General features: G+C 41.4%; 1 protein-coding gene across 4 annotated transcripts in view; it reads right to left on the bottom strand.

Annotated features, from left to right (window-relative positions):
- The window catches only part of KMT2A (lysine methyltransferase 2A), an 88,510-nt gene that overhangs the window by 46,016 nt on the left and 17,140 nt on the right, over window positions 1–25,354 (bottom strand). For all 4 annotated transcript variants that reach the window (XM_055305379.1, XM_055305380.1, XM_055305381.1 and 1 more), the window contains 7 exons: window positions 12,780–12,849; window positions 7,460–10,116; window positions 5,296–5,473; window positions 4,165–4,399; window positions 2,324–2,388; window positions 1,492–1,869; window positions 1,075–1,148 (listed from right to left, as the gene is read on the bottom strand). In XM_055305379.1, the coding sequence (XP_055161354.1) occupies window positions 1,075–1,148; window positions 1,492–1,869; window positions 2,324–2,388; window positions 4,165–4,399; window positions 5,296–5,473; window positions 7,460–10,116; window positions 12,780–12,849 (3,657 nt within the window). The remainder of the gene's footprint in view (window positions 1–1,074; window positions 1,149–1,491; window positions 1,870–2,323; window positions 2,389–4,164; window positions 4,400–5,295; window positions 5,474–7,459; window positions 10,117–12,779; window positions 12,850–25,354) is intronic.

Raw genomic sequence — 25,354 nt, 5'->3', positions numbered from 1 at the left:
TCCAATACAAGTATCCTACAGACACAGAGTTAATCTTCAGGTTCTTTTTCCCATTGAGGCATTTTATGTATGTATTACAGCCCTAGAAGATTTCCAGGACTCTCCTGCCTATGGGTTTTTGTCTTGCTTCTTCGTGGTTCATGATACCAGCTGAGGTTGTTGGCACAATGAAACTAAAGTGACAGCATGGGAGCAGGTTATTCTGCCATTTTTCTAGATCTTTGAATTGTACATAGACTCTGGGGCTGACCATCCACTCTTGTTTAACCTGTCTAGGATGGTCACAACAAGTGTTCGCAGCTCTATGACCATCAATCATTTCAATTCATCAGTGTAACCATGCTTTATTACCACAATCAGAAGCCAGACAATGACCTCAGAGCAAGGCTTAATAAGACCTTGGTATCTGCCTCTTTTTGGCATTGCTGATACTCTTGAAAGCATCAGCCAGGACATGCATGCACACTGTTAAGGTAGCATAGAGAAGCAGCAGAAAGATCTAGAAGAATTCTTTTTTTTTTTTAACATTTTAAAAAATTTATTTATTTGAGAGAAAGAGAGAGTGCATGCACAGTGAGAGGGGAAGAGGGAGAAGTAGAGGGAGACTCTGTGCTGCCCAATGAGGGGCTTAATCCCATGACCAGAGCTGAAATCAAGAGCTAGATGCTCAACCGACTGAGCCGCCCAGGCCCCCCGAGCCAGAAAATTCTTAAAGACCTCACTCTCTCCACATAATAAACATAGTTGACACAGGGAAGGGGGATTTTTGTAGACAAGTATAGCTAAAGGATGTAGAGAGCAAAAAACAATTATAGTAAGCAGCCTGCGGCATCAGCCTAAGCATAAAAGGTCACAAGGAAGGGAGAGCAACAAGGGAAAAGACAAAAAAAAAAAAAAAAAAGAGGTAGAGCCTAAACCTGAAGTTTGTTCATCTTGAAGAAATCCACGGCCATCTACAGAAAAGCAGATACGTGGTTTCATTCCCTCAATCACGTAAACGTCAAGGACAAGATAAGGTCCCTACAGAATAGAACACATCCCTGAGCAATGGCAGAGAAAGAAATCTCTCCTCACCTTTTCTTTTGGTTTTTGTTTTACAGGAATACTTGGGCGAGGAGCCACTTTTTTCTGCTTGCTTTGCTCTGGACCTAAAGAATTCAAAATAAATTGCAGTCAGACACCACTAACCTCAGAGTACGTGCTAAACAGCAGTGACCACTTCAGGACCTACTGGCCTGTGAGGAAGGGGGCATTAGAAACACAACAACCGACTGACACGCTAAGCTTAACATAGGAAATTAAGACAATGTCTCCAGCTTAACTGGTTTTTTGCTTCTATTTCTTTATTTTTACATAAATAGTTTAAAAGAGAGCTAATTTTCCTTCACTAAAGGCTTATAGATATACATTTTGGGCTTCCAAATGCTGTTTAAGAAGTGTTCTCTGCTGGTACTTGTGGCTCAGCGATTCCTTCTTGCCTTCCTCACTCACCTGCTTCTGGTGGTGGAGGCTGTTTCTTCTTGGGCTCGCTAGGAGTGGTCTTGGGAACTTCCTTCCTCGGTGGTGCTGTGCTCGGTGGTTGTGGAGGGGTGACTGGCGCTGGCTGGGAGGCCTGCTTGCTGGACTTCCTAGAAGCTGGAGTGGTAACTTGTTTGGATTCCGGAACCGGGGCAGAGGTGTTCCCTTCTTCGCTCTTTTCCTCGACGGGCTTTCGAGGAGGAGGTTCACTATTGCTTTTCTTGGGGGCAGGGTCCTCTCTTGCTGACGGGGCAGGTTTCTGACCAGAGTCCACCACACATTTCCCAACATTGCTCTCCTTGCTCTCTTTCTTTTCGCTGGTTTTAGACTTTTTCTCTTTCTTTTTCACAGCTAGGGGGAAAAAAACCCCAAGATTATTTATGTATACGTGAGAAAAACTTTATTTAAGGTAGAAGCAGAGGATTATAACACAACCTGATTCACAGTTTCCTGGAGCTAAAGCTGACACTGGAAGGCACAAGTTGATTGGGTGAGAGAGGGATACTTGTGTTGCTCTAGGAAATGGAACGGACTGGAATTTTTATAAGAATTAAAAATTTTTTTTGATTATGGAAAATTTCAAAGTAAAGGGAAGAGTAAATGAGCCCTCATGGAACTACCTACCACCCAGCTTCAACAAACACCAACTTGCAAAAAAAAAAAAAACCAAAACAACAACAACAACAAAAAAAAACACCAACTCGCTGGGGAGAGCAATTACCAGCATTCTCTTTACACTAGATGTACATGACTACATGGCATTAAGTCAGGAAGCATTTGGGGAAGGTCAGTTTTACAACGCTACCTTTTGCTTGCTTCTGAAGGTAGGCTTTGGAAGGCATCCATTGTAGATTCTGACATTTTCTCATCCTAGGATAACAAAGAATACCATAATGTAAACCACATTTAGAAGAAAAGCCATTGAAATAAGTGTTAGTTTGTCTGCAAGAACTAGTGAACCTTTACTAGGGTTCGTTTTGAGAGTTGAAAAAGAGTACTGTTCACTACTCAGATTCAATCTGAGCCTCTGAATGCTTCGATCAGCAATTTTACCTACCTCTAGGGTCTATAAAGAGCAAGTATCAAATTATTTTTGAAATGGGACTCAAATTTCTTATAACCCAGTACTGACTAGCACCACACACAACAAATCAGCTGGTGTTTCTTATCCTCAAATTAGTTCTGCTCCTGTATGAGATTAATATTCATATAGTTATCTGAATAAAAAAGGAATAAAATTAAGCATCAAATCCTTTGACACTACAATGCTATAGTTATACCTCAGGGCTTTGATATATATTTCACCCCTCAATTTGAGGAAACTGCAACTTAATCTAAAGTCTAAAACTGAGCTACATCCATTTCCACCCCTAAATAAATAGTGCAGGTTTATCCTGCAATCATGTACCTTTCTGCTGATCAGTGAATTGTCTCACTTCTTTCCGCTAATGGGACTGAGACAAGATTCTTGCTTAAGGCCAGACTAAACCAAAGTACAGGATTACTTACTGTCTCCTAGAAACTGGCTCCCCTGAACAATTCCTCCCAATCACATTTTCTCTAAATCACTTTCATATTACCATTCATTCAGCAAATATCTATTGCTAATATCTACTCCATATGCCAGGCACTTTAATAGATGCTCAGTCACTAAAATGTGTTCGTGCAACTTTCTTGATCCATTGAAAACAAATTATCCCAAAGAGCAGAAAGTGCCTCCACGAACTCACTAAAACAAGGGAGAAACGGTTGAGTAATCAAAGCTTTCAGATCAAAACTTCCACGTGCATGAAAATATTCTGGGAGTTAGAAGGCCAAGGGTCTTTTTTTTTTTTTTTTAAGATTTTATTTATTTATTCATGAAAGACAGAGAGAGAGAGAGAGAGAGAGGCAGAGACACAGGCAGAGGGAGAAGCAGGCTCCATGCACGGAGCCCGATGCAGGACTTGACCCCGGGACTCCAGGATCACACCCTGGGCCAAAGGCAGGCACTAAACCGCCGAACCACCCAGGGATCCCACCAAGGGTCTTATACTAAGATGTCACCACTATTTCCTGAATGCCATAATTTCAGTTGACCTGAAAAATTATAATGCAAATAGGTAATATGATATGTATTTAAATTAAGTATAAATGATAGCTCAATCACAGCTCAATGTATGTAAATATTACATATGTGTAACTTATATATAACTCATATATAATATATAAAATATAAATATATAAATTCATCAATTCTTAAGTAGAAACCCTTCAGGGCTGCACTGATATGGTAGCCACAAGGTACATGTGGCCATTTAAGTTTAAATTAATTGAAAGGAAATGCAATTAAACATGTCATTCCTCGGGCACACGAACCACACTTCAAGTGTCCTACAGCCACACTGGGCTAATGGCTACCATATAGCACATGTCCACTGCCGTAGGACTTTTCTACTAGATGGGCACTGCCTCAGAGTATTTCATATTTAAGGACAGCCCAAACCTAGCCACGTCACAAAATCCAACTCTGCAACTGACCTTGCACCTCAAGGAGACTCAACACAACCACATTCAGTTTTCTGATACATCCTTGCAACAGACCCAGGCATAAACACCACCTCTGTGGCTAGGAGGTCGACACCTCAGAGTAAGACACCCACTCACTTGCAGCACTGCTTCTTTATATTTCGGCCACCAAACTTGGGTTTGTCTAAGCAATTAGTACAAACACCACAGTCCTCAGGCACCTGGCAGCCAGGACACTGCCCACACCGCCTGGATCGTCGCCCTTTCTTTACTGGAGGTTCCTGAGGCGCCTTGTTTCTGGTAACGGGTTTAATTGGTTTGATGGGTGGAGCAAGAGGTTCAGCATCTTCTGAGCCAGCAATTGATGACTTGTCTGTTAAAGAAACGTGTCATTAGTTCTGAGGGAGTATCTAATTCCTGGGAGCAGAGGCGGAGTTTTTCAAGATCCATTTATATCATCACATACATTCAAGCCTCATTTTAATCGGAACTCCAAAAATGAAATATGTCATAATAAAAATATTCATACGCATAAGTCAGAGCCTGTTTTAAATAATTTTTAAGTGTTTTAAAAGGCCTATAACTTGCAGCTTGATGCAAGCAGAAATCCGAACACTGAGAACAAAACACAGTCTAACCTAAAACCAAGAATGAGAATTGAATGCTTAAGATTCTCGAAGCCTCTACATTTTGTAGGAGCTGTCACCTAGCATTTATGTCACCCAGCATCTAAATGCAACCAGGAGAATGTGCCTCACGGACCTCCAACCACAGGTAACGTAACTAACTGCCCCAAGGGCCCATCTGCTGTGCTCTGAGTTCCGGTGGCTCACCAAGGTCACACATACCACGCTCCTAGGTAGTGACTGAGTATGGCAGGAATACTAAGGCAGGCCTGTCCCTGGGAGACACAAAACTCCCCTGACCATGGACTTTTGCTCAAGGACTCCCCTGACAGCCTTGCAAACTCTCTGGGAAAACAGTCTAGGAAGATTCTGTCCAACTCTCCTTCCCTCTCTCTTTCATTGGGGTCAGACTTGCAGAGTGGCCTGACAGTTGGCCCAGCCTCCCCTGGCTCCCTCCCATTTTCTCTCTCTCAGGCATTTTCTCTCGTGTAATCCTTACACGTTTAATACAGCCTTCCCATTTGTCTTTTGGAGGACCCAGACTAACACATGGTGCTATGAAGAGCCTACCAGCTATCCCCAGGATGACCAGCAAACAAATCAAACGTCCACTCAAGACTTCAGGTGGACACCCTTGACCTACCATCATTCCCCATGGAAGACAAAATCTTTTCTCGTTCTTCCCATGGTAAGGCACTCAGGGTGGGCATGTCATCAGGAAACACAGCTCGTTTTCGGCCAAGGGCAACAGCAGCTCTTCTGCAGACATGTTTAATGCGGGGTCCTCGCACAGAGGTCTCCGATGAATCACTTTCTTGACCCTGAATAAGAAGCAAGTCAAATCCAACAACAGCAAGCATACATGTTGAAAATGTAGCTAAACGAAGCCAAGGTAGAGTTGGTTAGCTCATTACAATCTAGAATCAACACAGACAACTGTAACTATTCCCAGCTGGTAAGCTATGACGATCTACAGAAATCAACTAGTTCTGTATCCTAAAATTGGCAGCAAAAGAGGGAGCAGGGCTTTTTAAAAATATTTATTTATTATTTATGATAGACATAGAGAGAGAGAGAGAGAGAGAGAGAGAGGCAGAGACACAGGAGGAGGTAGTAGCAAGCTCCATGCCAGGAGCCCGACGCGGAACTCGATTCTGGGACCCCAGGATCGTGCCCTGGGCCAAAGGCAGGCGCTAAACCACTGAGCCACCCAGAGATCCCCAGAGGCAGGGCTTTTAATAAAAAAAAAAACAGAAATCAACTAAGTTTTTACTCCCGTTATACTACTACTTTGAAATTCCCCTCAAGGGGCACCTGAGTGGCTCAGTCGGTTAAGTGTGACTTCAGCTCAGGTCATGATCTTGGGGCCCTGGGATTGAGCCCCGAGTTGGGCTCCCTGCTCAGCAGGGTGTCTGCTTCTCCCTCTCCCTCTCCCTCTGCTTGTGCTTACCCTTGTACTCTCTCTCTGTCAAACAAATAAATAAAATCTTAAAAATTAATGAAAACAAATTAGAATTCCCCTCAAAACTCAAGCTGCCAGTCTACATTATTCAAAAGTTGGGCCTGGAGTTAACAGGGCTCATCTAATCACAGACTACTTCTATTTCCCTGATGAAGAGAAAAGTAGGGGAAACTATAAATGCAAGCATGAAAGGCCACTGCTCTGCACAAAAACATCTCACATTTTAAATTAAGAGCCACTGCCCCGATCACTAGGAGGTTAAACAAAAAACAGCCAAAATAGTATCAGAAATAAATCCCAACATACTCTTGCTGGAACTATCAACTGGCAAAATTACTAAATGTAAATAAGGCTCTACATTGAAAAACCTAAGGGTATGGTCATTAATCTAACTTGGTGTGTTGACATAAATATGTATCTACTACACGGAACTTTTTAAAAAGAACCTAAAGATCAGCAGATCGTCTCAGAAAAGGCCAGTGCTTAGCTCCCTTTGGAAAAAAAGAAAAAATAAATAAAAAAGCTAAGCTCTCTTTGAAAAGTTTGTCATCATCCTAACGAACTGAATCCTACTGCTTTCCTGTCCACAACTTAAGGCTACATGCTTCTCATTTGTGTCCTGCAGTACCTATTATCTATTGCTCTGATCACTCGTTACTCAGAGGAAGAGAAGTTCCCTCACCCCGTTTTCTATAGTAAACAACAGTAAAACAATCCAACTATAAGAATGCACCTTTGACACTAAGTCACAGATTCCATGACACCAAACCTGTGAAGTACATACTACATTTTGGTCTTAATTCACCACCTTCCTGTGCATTCCAGTCCAGCGATCTGTCGTTCCTCTCAAATGTGTCTCACACTGTTTCATCTTTACCCACATTGTGCTCTCTATTTAGAATGTTCTCTCCTACGGCACCTGGAGGGCTCAGTCGCTTAAGTGTCTGACTTTCGATCTCCGCTCAGGTCATGATCTCAGGGTGTGAGATCAAGCCCTGCATTAGGTTCTGTGCTGGGCTCGGGCCTGCTTAAGATTCTCTCTCTCTCTCTCTCTCTCTCTCTCTCTCTCTCTCTCTACCCCTCTGCCTCCACCCCCCTTCCTGACCTGCTTGCCCGCACATGCACACTCTTGTCTCTCTCTCAGAGGGGGAAAAGAATGTTCTCCCCCCATCACTTCCTATCAAAGTCCTACCTGTCCTTGCAGGACCACTGCATATGCCACCACCTCCTCTGCCCTTCTCTTGACTCCCCTAACTAGATGCGACTAAAACACTTCACCGAACACTCACTCACAGGAGGGGCTCAGTCAACTATCGTGTTTACCAGGCAAGATGGAAAAGAGTACCTGTGCTTTGGGCTGGTCTGTTTGTTTAAGACTCTTACTCTTCTCAATCTTGCAGAGCTGGGCTTTGGCCTTTTTCAGGAGGCTGGCAACCCTCTTGTCTGTCATAGGAAGCTTGTCTGCCTGAGCCAACATGGAGCCTATGGAGGAAGTGGAATGTTTAACAGTGCTAGATGAAGGAGTGGAAAGGCAGAGGGTTTTCTCCTTCTCCAGGGATGGGGCAGTTGGGCCGAGGTCCAAGTTGTTTTTTTCCAGATTTCCTCTCCCTTTCTTTATAAGTATTTTGGTTTTGACAGCTGTTGTATCCCCAAGAGTCACAGAAGCAATATCAGTCCCAGAATCAATGGATGAGGACTTCTTCCGCCCTGCTGCTTTTTTGGCAGAAGATGAGGCGGCAACGTCTTCAGCGCCAACCTTGTCTTTGGAAACCCTACCCACGGGATACAGAGCAGAGCTACTCTGAATTTCTGATCCCTTTTTCCTTTTCTCTTTCCTCGACTCCCGCTTGTTCTCTTTTTCTCTCTCCCGGTCTCTCTCTCTACTCTTGTCCTTCTCCACGCTCTTGTCAGCATCTCGGTCTTTGGACGGCTCCTCGGGGGCCTTGTCTTTATTTCTGCCTCTTTCCGTCTGGGAGCCTGGGGTGAACCAAGGGAAGAGAGGAGTGGGGCTGCCGGATGAGAAGGGCTCTGCCGGAGTGCTGGCCTGCTTCCTTGGTCTCTGGTTTTTCTCTGCAGATTCCCCAGACTGTGTCAGGGAATGAGAAGGAAAAGTAAAAGTCGGGTTTAAGGCACTAGTGGCAAGAGGGCTAACAGATATGCTTAACGAGGAGGAGACAGAAGACGGCGGGGTGAGAGGTGACAGCTCAGCAGTACTAAGCCTTCCACTTCTTGTCCTCATGGAGTGAGAAGGAGACCTTGGTTCAGATCGAATGGGGCTGAAGACTTTTCTCTTCCTCTTTCTGTTGGATACTCCTGAAGAAGACGTTCCAGCAGAAGTTCGATTGGTAGGCAAGGTGACAGACTCAAATATTCTAGAGTGAGCCTCGCTTGGAGTAAATCTTGGAGCTCTCAGGAGGGGGCTCCGTTTGTGCATATCGAACCTCGTTCCAGAGTGGAGCGGTGAGAACAGTCGGGCTGAAGCAGCGGTGCCGGACGCCGAAAACCCGGACGCGAAGCCCACGTCCTCAGGAGTTAGTGGAGGGGGTCGGAAATTATCAAATATTGGTTTGCGAATAAGACCTTCTTTGGCATACTTTGCTGAGGAAAAGTACTGTGGCTCTGACCTAGAATGCTTTAAGGAAGTCCACCTAAACGTCGGTTCTCGCAAAATGGACTTGCGCTTCCCTTGCATGGGAGCGGCAGAGGCAGGCAGAAACGGTGATGCTAGGGGGATGGTGGGAGGCATGAGCCAAGGTGTGTGGTCAGAGATGCCGGAGGCTGGCTGCAGTGGTGGGGGTGGGGTGAGCAGGGGTGGAGGGGGAGAGGAAGAGGGCTGCTGCTGAGGGGCACTCTGTAGCGTCGATAGTTTTTTAGCTGTCCTAGATCCAAAACTTCTCTCTGACACGGAATACCTTCTGCTTCTCCTGTCACTACTGTCGTTCTCTGGGGACTGGGAGATCGGCAGTGGGGTGTGAACTTCGGGGGTCTCGCTGCGCTCTTCAGGAAGTACCTGAATCTGATCCTCAGAGGCCTGAGAGTCTGTGGAGGTATCTACGCTGGGGCTGCTAGATCGGGAGGAGTCTGAAGACATCTGAGAGGAGTGCTGAGAAGCCGCACTGGATTTTTCAGAAGATCCACAGGACGTGGCGCTGAATCTACTGTTGGGTGTAGACTCTAGTCGGGCAATTTTAATGGGAGGGTCGTAATCCTCATCCTCTATAAACCGCCGGGGGGTTTTGATGATCCGTGAGGAGATGGCGCTGACCACAGGCATGATGAACTGTCGAATGTTTTTGACCTGTGTCTTCACCTTCCTTCCCTGCAGCTGGGCTGCTTCTTTCTCAATTTTCTTTTGAGCCCCCTTCTTGGCCCTCTGCAAGAGCTGCTTTGCGATGGTTGCGTCTGTCCTTTTAGAAGAAGGAATAATCCTCACCGGCTTAATCCTTCGAGGGCTTTGTCGGACTACTGTCTTATCTTCTTTTGTGAGTGGAGGTGTTCCTTCCTTGTCCTTGCGGACCTTCTGGGGCTTTTCCAGGTCGGAGTTAATGAGGAGGCCTGGAGGGGTCTTTATCCTTTCTGTTGATGGAGGCCTTCCTCGCCGTCGGACAATCTGTACCCCCTTCCTTCCTATTTGAAGCTTCCCTGTCTTAAACTTAGACTTGAGAGGAGACAGTTTACCTGCTCTTAATTTTTTAATCTTTGTGGCTTGCTGAAATGTAGCAGAGGGTGTCCGTTTAATCTTTTTCAAGCTCTCTTCTTTGCTCCCCTTGGGTAGCTCTGAAATGTCCTTTCCGTGTGTTATTTTGATTTTTACTCCGGGGAAGGTGGGGGGTCTTCCTCTCTTCTTTTCTATGCTTTTAGAATCCTTCTTCTTGATCTTTTCTCCAGATTTGGTCTCTGATTTATTTAGAGGGGAAAACACAGACGGATCTGAGAGGAGAGCTGAATTTCGGTCAGAGCCACTTCTAGGTCTCCCGCGAGGCTTTCGAGGGCTAGTTTTAACTGTGTATAAAAATTAAACAATGAAGAGCATACATTTAGCTTTGTAGTTCAGGTCGTGACTAAGCTGAATATACTTTAGCACAAGCCATTTTGTACTGACCTCTACCTGGGTCTAGTGAGTCAATAAAACATCTTAATTGGGCTTAGTTTCTTTTCACCAAAGACTTGCCTCAAAGAAATCACGTAAAGAATATTCCATCTGGAACATTTAACTTTTGGGACAGAAAAACTAAGATACACACAGATTTTCAACCAAGTGATTAATATGCAAAACTGATCTTCCTACAACTCCAGTGAGTGAGGAAGGTTTTGGGGACTCAAAAAAATAGTTTTACACAAAAATCTATGCCACCTTTTCCATAACCTAGCTACCAAGATTAATATTTGAGAACATGTTCATAGTAAGTCACCCCATGTTTTCAGTGGAATTTTGGCTTTGATAAATTTGAATAAGGAGCTCTTCAGTCAATAACATACCAACTTTTGTTGGGAAGTTGGGCTGCTCAGCTTCCTATAGTTCCAGTCTGTTTTGTCAAATTAACTAAGAAAGCTTTACTGAATAGAAAAATGTTCATTCATGAGAGTAAGATCACTGAACTTAGTGTCATGTGAAGTCATCAGTGAAATGACATGATCAAGTGTCCATTAGTCTCCTCCCCTATTTACAGGTTCTTGAACTAGTTAGTCCCAAGTTACAAAAAAAGATTTAACCCTAATTGACGGCAAGAGCGAATCAACAATTTATTAAATGAGACCTCTTTATTCTAAATAAAAGGAATTTCCCAATTTATAAATCAGCTCAATTTGCTACTTTATCAAAAAGCTTGAGAATATAAGGCTGTTTTCTAAAATTATTTGTATAAACCTGTATTTTCTAACTCTATTAAGAGTTCCCTGGTCTACCACGTCTTCTCTTCCTTCATGACTTTCCAATGTCTTATATGACTCAACATTCTTCTGAGATTAAAACCTCTCCTAACAGGCACCAAAAGAGATTTATGCCAGGATGATGAACATTTTAGACTACAGAACCAACTTCCCAACATAAGAGAAATAAACAAAGGTCTTACTCTTAAGCTTTCTAAATATAAATGCTTTATTCACCAATTAATCAAAACTTCCTTTAATAAATTAAGGATTCATAAATCCATTCTCAATAAATACTAATTACAACAAAAGTAATGGGCTAGGAGACAGCAGGAAAACTATGTTTCATTTCTTAAATAATAAAGCATACCCAGATGGTTTAAAAAACAAAAACAAGACAACAAGACAATATTCAAGGTAGGCTGATAGCCAACGAGGGAGGGTTGTGAATTAACAAAATAAACTCCTACCCAGAAGTATATCACAAGATTCCTTATCATCATGCTAGCCTTGAACCTGGCCACTCATAGGGCTTTATTAATCTGGAAAACCACTTCTACCTGATTTTTAAAATAATTTTTTGGTGGACAAGGAGAAAAATCAGAACACAGAAGAGTACAGCTCAATTGCTAATTCCACAACATATTCTGAGAACTCATAAACTACTCATGAGCAATTGCATCATGTATTTTCCAGGCCTCATTTTGTCACCTAGAATCTAAGGGTTAGAATGGATGATCTCTAAAATCACGTTCCTATATGAAGTTTTAGGATTTCATCGTATCTTCAAGAGAACATGGCCATTGCTAAGTGGCACAAACACTGGGGTACTACTGACTAACTCCTCCCAACAAGGATGGCAACACTCTTGCCATTTGGGAAAAAAGATTCTGTCAACTTACATGTTTGAATTAGATTACTATACAAATATGACAACTCTTAAATGAAACCCAAATGCTAAAAAACATCAAGAACCACGTCACTGTCAAAGAGCAAAACCACCTAACGACATCGTATTTAACTAGACTGTCCATTCAAATCAAAGCATAGCAAATCATACAAGAAGTCAGAATGGTAGCACAGATGGGGAATATTTTTTTCCTCAAAAGATCCCTCTCCTATACAGACTGGAATTCTGCAAGCATGTGATTTCCACTGAAGACTGTCTCTCAGGAAACTGCTCTAAGTCTAGAATTTCAAGACATTCTAGATGTTTTCTTGGTGAGAACAATGACAAATATTGCTTATAAATGGAAATACCCCCATATCATTTTTATTTTCTTTATACAGCCTTTCAAGGATCAGATGAAATAGTTTCATACAGTGCCAATATTTTGTTTTTAGTTCTTTGACAACAGTAGACTAAATTTCATCTGTAAAAAACAACAGTCAGATTATTCCCAAAGTTGTATATATTGCCGTATCATTCAAAATCTATGAATCTGAGGATGCTGAGTAGGTTACCTTCAATTCAACTACCAGGTTTTTTGTAATTCCATGGAAATTGACCCCACCACCATGCCTCAAGTGGTTCCCACAGAAAAGCGTACTAAAGAGTAAAGCAAAAGTAGCCTGACAAAGAAGAGCCCCATCAATAAGAGGTCTGGTTCATAAGCCATCTCCTAGTCTCCTACTTAGTGCCTCCTAGTCTCCTACTTAGTGTGAGAGAAAGGGAAGGATGCACAACCCCCTCACTCTCTACCCATAGTATTTAAGATCATCCTTTACATGCAAAGAAGGCAAGGGGAAGCCATGATTCTCTTAACAAAAGCCACCATGCACTTAACTGGCCATACCTGAAGGAGACCTTGTAGGACTTCGTACTCGGACTTCTTCATCTGAGCCAAAACCTAAGAACTGCTCATCCTACAACAAAGGAAAATTATTTTAAAATCAGAAACAAAAACACAAGTGTGAACATATCCCAAAGAAATGCCCAGCGGAGACACAAATGAATTTGGAAAATTACTCTAAATATTAATCATTACCATTTATATGGATAATATAAAACAACTAATATTGAAATAAATGGACCCAGTCATACAGCTTCATTACAGACAAATAAGAGCTGTGTAGTAATTGAACAATGCACTGAAATGTCATCTTTGGTGCATAGAACACAGGGGACAGTCTTAAATTTCAAACCATAGATACAGCCCAAAACAATTAAAGAACAGCTTTAATTCAAGTAAGCAAATCAGTACAATGGCAGAAATATACAGCCCCAATAAAACAAATCTTTTCAACAAGCAGTAAGTTTACACACACATAAGGAATAACATAAACCATAACATAATCTCTTGTCTACTAAATATTAATAGAGACTGAATTGCCATAATTGTCAGTTCCTTAACTCAGGAATTGACATTTAGATGTGATTTCTATACATTTGAGATCCAAAGATTCTCAACATGCATTTTATGGCATCATTTTAAAATGCCCTGTGATAAGAGACTTAATGGTGGGCAGCAGCATTTGTGAAAGGGATCGTGAATTGACCGCATACAGGATGAAATAATGCATTCAAGAACTCAGGGAAGCATCTTATTCTCTGTTACACTTGGAAAAGGCAAAAGCTTCCCTTTACCTCTAACTTTTAACCTGCCCTTTCAAAAATATTCATAAGAATTTAACTTCTTTTGACAAGTTCTCAAGAAAGGTGGTCTAATTAAACAAACTGATTAACAGAAATTCACTGATTCAGAAACTGAGTTCTTTCCAGAAAGAGATGAAAGAATTTCAGATTTCAGAAACAAAATCCACATAAAACAAGAATAAAATAAGGATCGAAAGACAGATTTTTCTCAAACCTCCAATTTATACTGATAAGCCAAGCCTCAAACTTTGTTCTAAAATTAAAGCCCCCAAATTTTCTTCTCAAGAGCAAAGACTACATGCATATGGACAACATCTGTGAATTTTCTGAAACATTGTTTCCCCAGTTAGTTTAAAGCTAGAGTCAGGTGCTAATCTGTTTAACTACTTATTAATCAGGAATATATGAAAAGATCCATGCAACCGTTTAGACAAATTAGCAGGTTCACCTCTTAAATTTAAATACTTTGAGGAGCAAAATGTTTCAAGTCCAAGACCCAGCAAACTACGCAACTGAGAGACAGTTCTTAGAATCTAAGATTTTTGTCCTGAAGTTGCTAACATTATTAAAGCATTTAACAATTTAAGAAAAACCTGAAATTATCCTCTTCAAAGAGAACTGTCTGAAAAGCACTATAATTCCAAAAATGTGTAAAACCTAAATTTAAAGAATACACAGTAGAGTGCTTTTCATAGTCTTTTCTCATCATTAAATTAAATTTAAATTCTTATCATGAATATTATTTGTGAAAAAGAATAAACCTACGTCTTCATCTTACAAGTTAGGAAAACCTCATATATGTGGGGCTTAACCCCAAATAAATTTCTGGAATGATTTTCAGGGTTTATACTTGCAAGCTACACTACAAAAAGAAAAGCCCAAACTCACAAGACCCAATTAATCCAAAAACCTGTCACAATAATGGAATTCCATACTGTTAATTTTTTTTTTTTTTTACGTGAGCTCTATGCCTAACATGGGGCTTGAACTCATGAGCCCCAGATCAAGAGTCTCATGCTCTATTGCCTGAGCCAGCCAGGCGCCCCCATTCTGTTAATTTTTTAAATGTTTTTTGGGGTAGGAAAAAGGGACATTTAAAATAGTAATCCTACAACACACTTTAAGAAAAAGAGTAGGCAAAGAAAATAGCCCCATGGTATAAGTTGCTTCAAACGCTGTAAAAAAAAAAAAAAATTTCAAGGGGCCCACTCCACCGCTCACATGTTGGTGGGCACATGACATGACTAAGGAGCATTCAGGATTTGACTGAGGACTCAGTTCTAGCACTTGCAGGCTAGATGATATTAGACAAGTCACTTAGTATTTTTATGTCTCAATTTCTTCATTTACTGAAGTGTTGTAAGGAGTAAATGAAGTAATTTATGTAAATTATGTAATTATGTAAAATCACTCTGAAAATTATCCACACTGTAGTTCTTATTGACATGGTTTCAGAAAGGGATTCTGGAGGGGCCAAATGACTTGGCCAAGATCATATAGTTAGTTACAAAGACTTCCTCCCAAAATAGTTACAATTTAAAATTGTAACTATTTAAAGGAATCAAATAAATCATCACCAGTACAAATTTGCTATTCTTTCAGCTACTGTGAAAGTTAACATCATGCCCATTTTCAGATCCTTAAAGTTTGATTTAATTCATTCTTTTCCTGCATTATCCTCATACAACAACATCCTAATCCAGACACTTCACAAAGACACCTTGAGGTTTCCCAACACTTTACCCAGGGACTGCACTGCGACATGCATGAATTTTATACTCCCAGTGCTGCAGCAACAGAGTTCTAGCAACTATACACATTAATAACTAACAGGTGAAGTATCTGACAGGTGAGGTAATGATTATTAATCCTTAAAAGAAACGTAAGAGACCCACACTCTGTTCACCACCAGCCACCTTAGTGAGTCACTTTTCTCCATTTCAGACTTCCACAAAATATAACTATACAATCCAAATTGCCATGCGCTCCAAAACAGAGTACTACTGAGCTGTCAAACAGTAATTGAACTGCCAATGTTTAAATTTCACGAGTACTTTCCAACATGACAGCAAGCGTATCATCAACTCTTTCCTTAGATCTCGTAGTTGGAATAAGAAAAGAATGAGCAGTCAAAAAATACTCCACTTCCAACTTTCTTTTCACTTGAAATATAGGTTGACTTCTTCAAGCTTGCTTAAAAAAAAAATAACTACCCATTGTTTAAATAATCCAGACAATTAAGCCAAAAACAAAAGCCAGCATTGTTATGTTAAAGAGCTCTAGCCTTCTGACTCTGAACTTCCAACTAAGTCGGAAAGAAAGAAAGAAAAAAAAGAAAAGAAAAAAGAAAAGAAAAAAGAAAAAAGAAAAGAAAAGAAATCTAAGGGAGGCCAAGTTGAGAGAAAGTGCTGGGAAAGAGTTGCTCCTGAAGGGTGCTCAGCGGAAATCCTTTCTGCCTCCTGCTCATCTTGCTCCCATCACCCCCTGTAACACGTGGGGTTCCTGGAAGATGTCATCAACAAGGTAACAATACTGGCTTCCCAAGGATTTTAAACTTGCCTAAAAATCAAAAAGCTAAGGCAAAATATCTACCCAAAAAGCCAACAAAGGAGCTGCAATTAAAAACACATTTGGCACTGTAGCATCATAAGCCTGGTCAGCCCTGAAGAGGGGGGACAAGAGACACCATGCTCCACATGATCAAGTATTCCTGGGAACTGGGCCCAAACAGCCATTCATCACACATACTTTTCCTTTCAATATGGCTTTCCCTGATGAGCACAGCATTCCAAGACAGAGTACAGGAAAGAGCCATCAAACCGATGCCTTCTGAACAGTGATGTCCTTGGAGCCCAGATTGCCAAGATTTTAATACTTTCTTTCCTCCAAACATAGAAAAATAACCTTGCCAACTTGAGCAGAGTAAAATACTGTTATGTCATATTTAGCTTCCAGTGATCAAGAATGCAATGAACCTGTCTAATGTCATTTCCTAAATGAAGTCTAATCGTAAAAACAGTAAGTGTGTAGAATGTCTGTCTTTATTACCCACATCCCTAACTCTAGGGTAACCAGTTATTTGGTAACTCCTGGCATACCTTTACCAGGTATATACCTCTACTAAATTCTATTTTACACATAAGTACCTTAACATTTGAGGATTTTTATTTTAATGGCAGAATTCTAATTCCTTTTTTTTTTTTTTTTTTAGAATTCTAATTCCTTAGTGTCTGGTTCTATTCGTAAATGATGGAGCAAAAGAAATATTTTTTTTTCCTGCAAGAGAATCTAAGTGAACCCCAAATAAGTATTCAGATAATAATGTTTACATATAAAATATAATGAAGACATTTGAGAAAAAATACATGAAATTCTGTGTTTCAAGGAATTATGTACTATCAAGCCAACTTTCCAAACAAAGCACTATTTCTTTTACTTGTTCATTCATTCAAAAACCATTTATATACTATCTGCTCCAGATGCAAGGATAAGTAAGACAGGACTCCTGCTCCCAAGAAGTATCTAAAGACAGACAGGCAGGTGCACAATTTCATTCTTCCTTTTAAAAATCAACACTAGGGACGCCTGGGTGGCTCAGTGGTTTGGCTCCTGCCTTTGGCCCAGGGAGTGATCCTTGAGACACGGGATCGAGTCCCGCATCGGGCTCCCTGCATAGAGCCTGCTTCTCCCTCTCTATGTCTCTGCCTCTCTGATGAACAAATAAAACCTTAAAAAATAATAATGAATGAATGAATGAATGAATGAATGAATAAATATCAACACCAGGGGGACGCCTGGGTGGCTCAGCAGTTGAGAGGCTGCCTTTGGCTCACGGCATGATCCCAGGTCCTGGGATCAAGTCCCTCATCAGGCTCCTTGCAGGGAGCCTGCTTCTCCCTCTGCCTGTGTCTGCCTGTCTCTCTCTGTGTCTTTCATGAATAAATAAATAAAATCTTTAAAAATAAATAAAATAAAAATAAAAATCAACACCAGTGAAGGATAAAATACTATGTAATTCATATTCCGGAATAAAAAATTGGCTTATGTCTTGGAACAATTCATTCTTCCTCTTATATTAGTATTTGGTTCATAGAAAAACATTCAACAAATTTCAAAATCCTTCCAAAGGACAGCAATGTGTATTTCCATCTCTCAGTACTCTAACTAGGCACCACTCCAGCATTAGCAATCAGAGTTTAGGTAATCGAGACCTCAACCATCTGCACTGATTAGATGTGACACAGTTCCTAGTAACACCAGTGATCTGATAAACTTTCAACGGATCGACCTCAGCGCCTTTTCCTCCTTACCCCCAACTAAAATACATAGATTTTTAGTTCCTCCCTTAAATTCTTCCAAATTTACCAGTCAGAGTAAAAATTACTCACCTGGAGTTCTTCACTTCCCAGACTAAGATGGAGGTTCCAAGGCTACTTTGAAAACTTTTCTATTAAATAAACAAACTTAGCCACTTCCAGCCTCAGATAAGTAAGGTCTAGGATCAGTCTGCTCATTCCCTTCTTTCTTCCTTTTTTCTTTTTTAAAAGACTTTTATTTATTTATTCATGAGAGACACAGAGAGAGGCAGAGACACAAGCAGGCTCCATGCAGGGAGCCTGATGTAGGATTCGATTCCAGGACTCCAGGATCACCCTCCCCGCCACCCCACCCGAAGGCAGGCACTAAACCGCTGAGCCACACCCAGGGATCTCTGACCCTTCTTTCTTTTCTAGCAAGATTCCCTTGCACTTCAGAGCACTGAATTAAGTGGTAGGTTTCTCAGACATAACCCCTTTGCAACCTTATCTTTGCATTCGGTCAAAATGTTTAGTCTTAAGAGTTAGAATAATATTTCTTCAGCTACAAAGGTTTATCAGTGAATCAACTGGAGAGCAACATCAATAACCACAGACAGTATCAAAATCACCCAATACTCTAATTATTTGAAATTCTTGGAAATTTGAAGCTTCTAGGCTTTGGTACCATCATATATGGCTTCATCATATGAGGAGGGCCCAGGAGAACTAGAAGATCACTAAGAGCAACTAAAGAAGATGAAGAGACATTGCAGAAGCATACTGTGTATCTCAATTCTAGTTAGAAAGAGTAGCAGGGCTCCTTTGGGAGTATATTCCAGTTAGCTATCACTTCTGCTGGCACATTTCCCTTTATATCTCCTGCTTCAAGCTCTAAAACGCCAAGGTCTTGATGTTGCATTTTAAAGACCTGTACACATAATTACTAGTACTTAATTAGCTTAAGAGATTTTTTAAAAAATGTATTTACATGTTTATTTCCTTCTCTAGAGTGTTCATTCTTTGAGGATAGGGACAATGTATTTATTTTTGTTTTCCCAGTATCTGGCACAAACTTGGTACTCAACAAATGTTTGTAAAATGAAAATAAAAGAAACACAATTGTTTATAAAACATTAAGTAGCTACTGTGGTAACAGCACTATAGCAAATAGCGTGGACTCCAAAGAATTAGACAAAATGGTTCTTCCTTTTAAGAATGCATAGGGAGAAGAACACCTGGGTGGCTCAGTGGTTGAGTGTCTGCCTTCAGCTCAGGGTGTGATCCTGGAGTACCAGGATCGAGTCCCGTGTTGGGCTCCCTCTGCTTCTCCCTCTGCCTGGGTCTCTGCCTCTCTCTGTGTCTCTCATGAATAAATAAAATGTTAAAAAAAGAAGAGAGAATGCATAGGGAGACTGTCCTCAGGCTAGCAGGACAGACTCATTCATTCATTGACTCATTCATTCATTCAAATATGTGTGCCCATTTCTGGGTTGAGGGATGAAGACACCTTATCTAAACATAAAAGACAACTCTTCTGCCTTCTAGGACTTGGAAACCTGTTAAGAACAGATGATTTGGGGTGCCTGGATGGCTCAATCGGTTAAGTGTCTGCCTTCAGGTCAGGTCATGATCTTGGGGTCCTGAGATGGAACCCCAAGTGGGGATCCCTGCTCAGTGGGGAGACTGCTTCTCCCTCTCCGTGTACACACGCACTCTCTCTCTCAAAAAAATAATCTTAAAAAAAAAAAAGGTGGGCAGCCCTGGTGGCGCAGCGGTTTAGCGCCGCCTGCAGCCCGGGGCGTGATCCTGGAGACCCTGGATCGAGTCCCACGTCAGGCTCTCAGTATGATGCCTGCTTCTCCCTCTGCCTGTGTCTCTGCCTCTCTCTCTCTCTCTCTCTCTCTCTCTCTCTCTCGCTCTCTCCCTGAATAAATAAAATCTTAAAAAAAAAAAAGGTGATTAGGGAGGGGCACCTGGGTGGCTCAATAAGGTTAAGCGTCTGCCTTTGGCTCAGTTTATAATCTCCAGGTCCTGGGAGTGAGCCCGCATTGGGCTTCCTGCTCAGCAGGAAGTCTACTTCTCTATTTCTCTTTGCCCCTCCCCACTGTTCATTCCCTCTCTTTCTCAAATAATAAAATCTTTTTTAAAATGATTAAATTAGTAGAACACAAGCATGTTGCCTGCTATGCTAGAGGAATACATGTGCTAACGGAATGAACAGGGAAGCACAGCAGAAAGACGAACCCAGTCAAGGAAAAAGGGGTCAGGAAAAGCCATCACAGAAAGGACAAAAACTTACTCTAACTTTTGAGGGAGGAGAAATCAGGGTCAGGGATGGGGCACCTGGGTGGCTCAGTGATTGAGCGTCTGCCTTTGGCTCAGTCCGTGATTCTGGGGTCCAGGGATCCTGCATTGGGCTCCCCGCGGGAGCTTGCTTCTCCCTCTGCCTGTGTCTCTCATGAATAAATAAGTAAAATCTTAAAAAAAAAAATCAGGGTCAGGGAGAGATATTGCATATTGCAGGCAGAGAGAATATATGTGAAGGCACATGGGGACAAGAGAGCGTAGTATGAAATTACAAACAGTATAGAATGGCTGAAGCCCTGGCTGGTGTGGGAAAGCGGCAGAAGACACTGTGAAGAGGGAAAGAAGGCAGAGGCGGGTCAGGGAAGGTGTTCAATGCCGTCATGAGTTTTAAGTTGATCTTCAGGGAAGCACAGGTCTTATCCTGAAGGCTCTGCAGCTGGTCAGCAGCACTTTCAGGCAGCAAAGATGCATGATTAGATTTATATTTTCCAAAGATCACCAAGACAGCAGTGGGTAAGTAGAGACTGCCTTTCGATAGAAACTTGAGGGTGTTTGGCCCAGGTAAATTAGGTTTTGTGGCATTATTTACCAAGGTTGGGAATACAAGAAAGAAGAAAGGTTTATAAAAGTGATCATTTCAAACATTGGAACTTTAAATATTCATCCAAGTTGTAAGATAGGATAATCATCTGGAAAAATATATGATTCCATGAAAAATATATATATATTTAAAATAAATATAGCAGTGGACTCATACATATATATGTATATATGTAAAATATATATATATTTAAAATAAATATAGCAGTGGACTCATACATATATGTATGTGTGTGTGTATATATATATACTCTATGTATATATATGTATACATATATATATAAATGCCAAAACAGTACATAAAAATTCAATCACCCAAGGAGAGAATAACAAAAGTAGGGTCACTGGCAGATGCCTACAGAACACCTATACTTAACAACATAAAAGTGAAAGCCAAGGACTAAGGTGGAGATGGAATGGCCAAGAGGAAGGTCATGCATGGGAGACACACAAGTCTACGGAAGGAATATATAGCAAGGGATGGTCAAGTTGGATAAGGACTGAAAATTGTAGAGTGGGAGAACAAAGTTGGGAGGTCACCTTTACCCTTAGCACAGCCAACTTCAATGCAGCGTTAAAGGCAGGAGGAGCCAAACTACAGTGGGTACAGGTGTGATTAGAAAGTGACAAAATGGGGGGCACCTGGGTGGCTGTCGCATGAGCCTCCAACTCTTGGTTTTGGCTCAGGTCATGAGATCAAGCCCCGCGTGAGGCTCTGTGCTGAGAAGGGAGTCTGAAAGAATCTTGAGATTCTTTCTCTTAAGAGAATTTTCTAATAAAATCTTAAAAAAAAAAAGTGACAAAATGGAAATAAGCCTAGTCTTTTGGAAAAACTCATCTATGTGGGGAAACAAGAGATAGGGCATAAGGCAGGGAAAGACCAGCTTGGGAGGATTATTTCTTGAGTAGAATATGTTTATATGCCAAAGGGGAACACAGCAGCAGGAAAGAGATTGAAAATCCTCAAAAGCAAAGCGGTTAATAAATGGAAAAAGTACTGGAGGAGGCGTCAGCACGGGAGGGAATGAATACAAAGCACAATGGAGGGAAATTCTCTTCTTTTAGGAAAGGGGTTAAGCAAGGATTTAGTTGCAAAAAAATTCATGGGTAGGGGTAAGCTGAGAAATTTCTCTGAAAGTACAGAAAAAACTTTTATATGGGCACTTGTCAGGTGCAACGACTGATTTCTCCAGCTTTTCTCAAAGAGGCTCATAACCTACAGAAGTTTTCAATAACACAGCTCTTAAGGACATAAATCATGGACAAAGGCTGATTAAGAATAAATGGGATGGGGTGCCTGGGTGCTCCAGTCAGTTGGATGTCGGACTCTTGGTTTCAGCTGGGGTCATGATCTCGTGGTTGTTGGGGTTGGCCCCACAGGGGCTCTGCACTGGGTGGGTGGGGAGTCTACTTGAATATATTCTCTCTGCCCCTCCCCACCTCAAGAGCGTGCATTCTGTCAAACAAACAAATAAATCTTCTTTAAAAAAGAATAAAAAAATAAGAATAGGAGGGCACAATAACGGGCAGAAAATCAGATGCAAAAGTTAGTAAAAGCTGATCTGGTTGGAAAAGAGTAGCTACAGCAGGGCCAAGATAAGAGATCAATGAAGTGTCAGAACCTTGTTAATTCTAGGATGGTCAAGGCTGATACAATGAACTGGGAGCTACCACTGGTGCTCAAATGTAGAAAAGACATAACTCTGAAGTTTACTCTGGAAAAGGTGTACACACACACACACACACACACACACAGAATTAGAGCAGGAAAGAGACTGAATAAAGGGTGACCAGATAGCAGTCTACAGCCATGATTTAAATGTGACTGGCATTCGTTCACTCAGCAAGTATTTACTGAGAACTGCGAGGCACTGTTTTAGACTCTAAAGATACACTGACAAAATTCCTGCCCCATAAGGCTACAATCTAGTGGAGACAGAAAATAAACATATAACAAATAAAGAGACCAAGGCAATAGGATCAATGGGAACTAGCTGTGGGGGTTACTTCCTGTGGTCAGGAAAGGCTTCTCCAAAGTAATGGTTCACCAAGGATTGGCAAACTATGGGTCACTGGCCAAATCCGGTCTACCACCTGTTTTTGTTCAGTCCATGAGCTAAGAATGGTTTTTAATGTTTTTAAATGCCTGAAAAAAAATCAAAGTAGAATATTTTGTACAAATGAAAAATTATATGGAACTCAAATTTCAGTGTACATACATAAAGTTTTATTGGAACACCATCATGCTCATCCGTTTATGTATGGTCTATGGCTGCCTGTGTACTACAACAGCTGAAGTGAGTGTTGCAACAGAGACCATCTGGCCCTTTGCAGAAAAAAAACTTGCTGAACCCTGGTTTAGCCTTATATAATGAGAAAAAGACAGACATACAAAGATCTAGGTGGAGCGGTATTCTTGCTTGAAAGCGCAAAGCCCCAGAGATAGCAATAAGCATGGCATATATGGCAGACAAAAAGGCCAGTCTGGCTCTGTAGCAGAATGTGTGAAAATGAGAAGAGATGATGCCAGAGAAGTGGAACTGACCAGAGGCCAGAGCATGTATGGTTTTGATGGCCACTGTAAGGAATGTAGATTTATTCTGGCAGTGGGGGGGATGGAGGGTGAAGGAAGAGCCACTGATAGATTTAAACAGTGGGAATAATAAGATTTGATTCATTTACACTCGGGAGCATATAGTTGCTGTGTGAAGAACAAACTAGTGCGGTAAGAACACAAGCAAGGAGATGACAGAGTAGTCCAGCCAAAGGACTATAATGCAGAAGTCAGGGGTTTGGGTGGTAAAATGAGCAGAAGTTAGATTTAAGGTATTCTGGAGGTAGTGCAGAAAGAATTTGCTGATGGGTTATTTGGGATACGAATAAAAGAGAAAGAACAAAGGTAACTTAAATTTTAGGCCCAAGTGATTTAGGCCAAGTGGGTAAATGGCAGAGTCATCCCAAACACAGAGAAAGGAGAAAATCAAGAGTTTATATTATATTACTATATTAAGCTATATTAAGTGTAAAGACACCCATTAGATATCCAAGTGCTTTAATGCATACCTGTTTTCTTGCCTGGGAATAGTAGTGGCTACTTCAGAGGGTGGTCAGGATTGGGTAAAATAGTCCATGTAAGATACTCAGAATACTGCTTAGCCCATAATAAACACTCAATAAATGGTAACTACTCCTATTTTTATTACCCAAATGGAAATGCCAAATAGGCATTTGGTCATACAACCCTGGGACTCCAAGAAATAGAGACAAAGACTTTCTAGTCCTTGGACGTGTAGCCGAGGCCTGGATGAGATCACTTAGGAAGAGGGTGTAGACAGAGAAGGCAGCCAAAGGTAGCCTCCTAAACAACCCCAAGATTCAGAAGAATGAAGCAGAAGACGGAAGCCATACAGAATACTGAAAATTAATGACCACTGAGTTAAGAAAAGAGCAGGGGAGCATAGTGTTACAGAATCCAATAAAACATTTCAAGAAGAGAGTGGTCAGCAGATTCAATACTGCCCAGAGGTTTAACAGGATGAGAACCAAGAATTATTTATTCAATCTGACAAGAGTGAGCTTCTTGAAGACTCTGATAAGAGCAGAACCAGGGAATAAAAGCCCAGCTGCGTGGCTGAGGAGGAGGAAGAGGTAAGGAAGTGGAGACAGCAATGACACACAGCACTATCAAGTAGTTTTGCTGTGAGAAGGAACCAAGAACTGGGTAGTCATTGGAGGACAACGTGGGGTCAAGGTTTCTTTTCCTTTTTTTTTTTTTTTTAAGAATTATATTAAGGGGATCCCTGGGTGGCGCAGCGGTTTAGCGCTTGCCTTTGGCCCAGGGCGCGATCCTGGAGACCCTGGATCGAATCCCACGTCGGGCTCACGGTACATGGAACCTGCTTCTCCCTCTGCCTATGTCTCTGCCTCTCTCTCTCTCTCTCTGTGTGTGTGTGTGACTATCATAAATAAAAAAAAATTTAAAAAAAAAAGAATTATATTAAGATTGTTAGGGGGTTCCTGGCTGGCTCAGTCAGTACAGCATGCAACTCTTGATCTCAGGGTCATAAGTTCGAGTTGGACATAGAGTTTATTTTAAATTAATTAATTTTTAAAATATTTTATTCATTTATGAGAGAGAGAGAGAGAGAGAGAGAGAGAGAGAGAGAGAGAGAGCGCGCCAGAGACACAGGCATTTGGAGAAGCAGGCTCCATGCAAGGAGCCCGACATGGGACTTAATCCCGGGACTCCAGGATCAAGTCCTGGACTGAAGGCAGGCGCCAAACCGCTGAGCCACCAGGGATCCCCTAAAATTAATTAATTAAAAGTTTAAAAATAATTAAAAAGATGGTTTCATATGTTGATGGGACCAATCCAGAGGTGAGAGAAAAACTGCTGATGCAGGAGAGAGGTGATAATTGCAGGAACAACTCCGAGATAGAAGGGATGCAATCCACAGTACAAGAGTGGGACTTGATTGTAGGAGGTGGCAGGGAAGTGGTAGTACTTAAGTTCCCTTCTAACAGGAAGGGAAAAACGATTAGGAACTTTGAGAATATTATTTTTTTAAAG

This window comes from Nyctereutes procyonoides, unplaced genomic scaffold (assembly GCF_905146905.1).
Source record: "Nyctereutes procyonoides isolate TBG_1078 unplaced genomic scaffold, NYPRO_anot_genome, whole genome shotgun sequence".
Lineage (NCBI taxonomy): Eukaryota > Metazoa > Chordata > Mammalia > Carnivora > Canidae > Nyctereutes > Nyctereutes procyonoides.
Note: the sequence above shows the minus strand (reverse complement) of the source record. Positions and strands in the feature narration are given on the sequence as shown.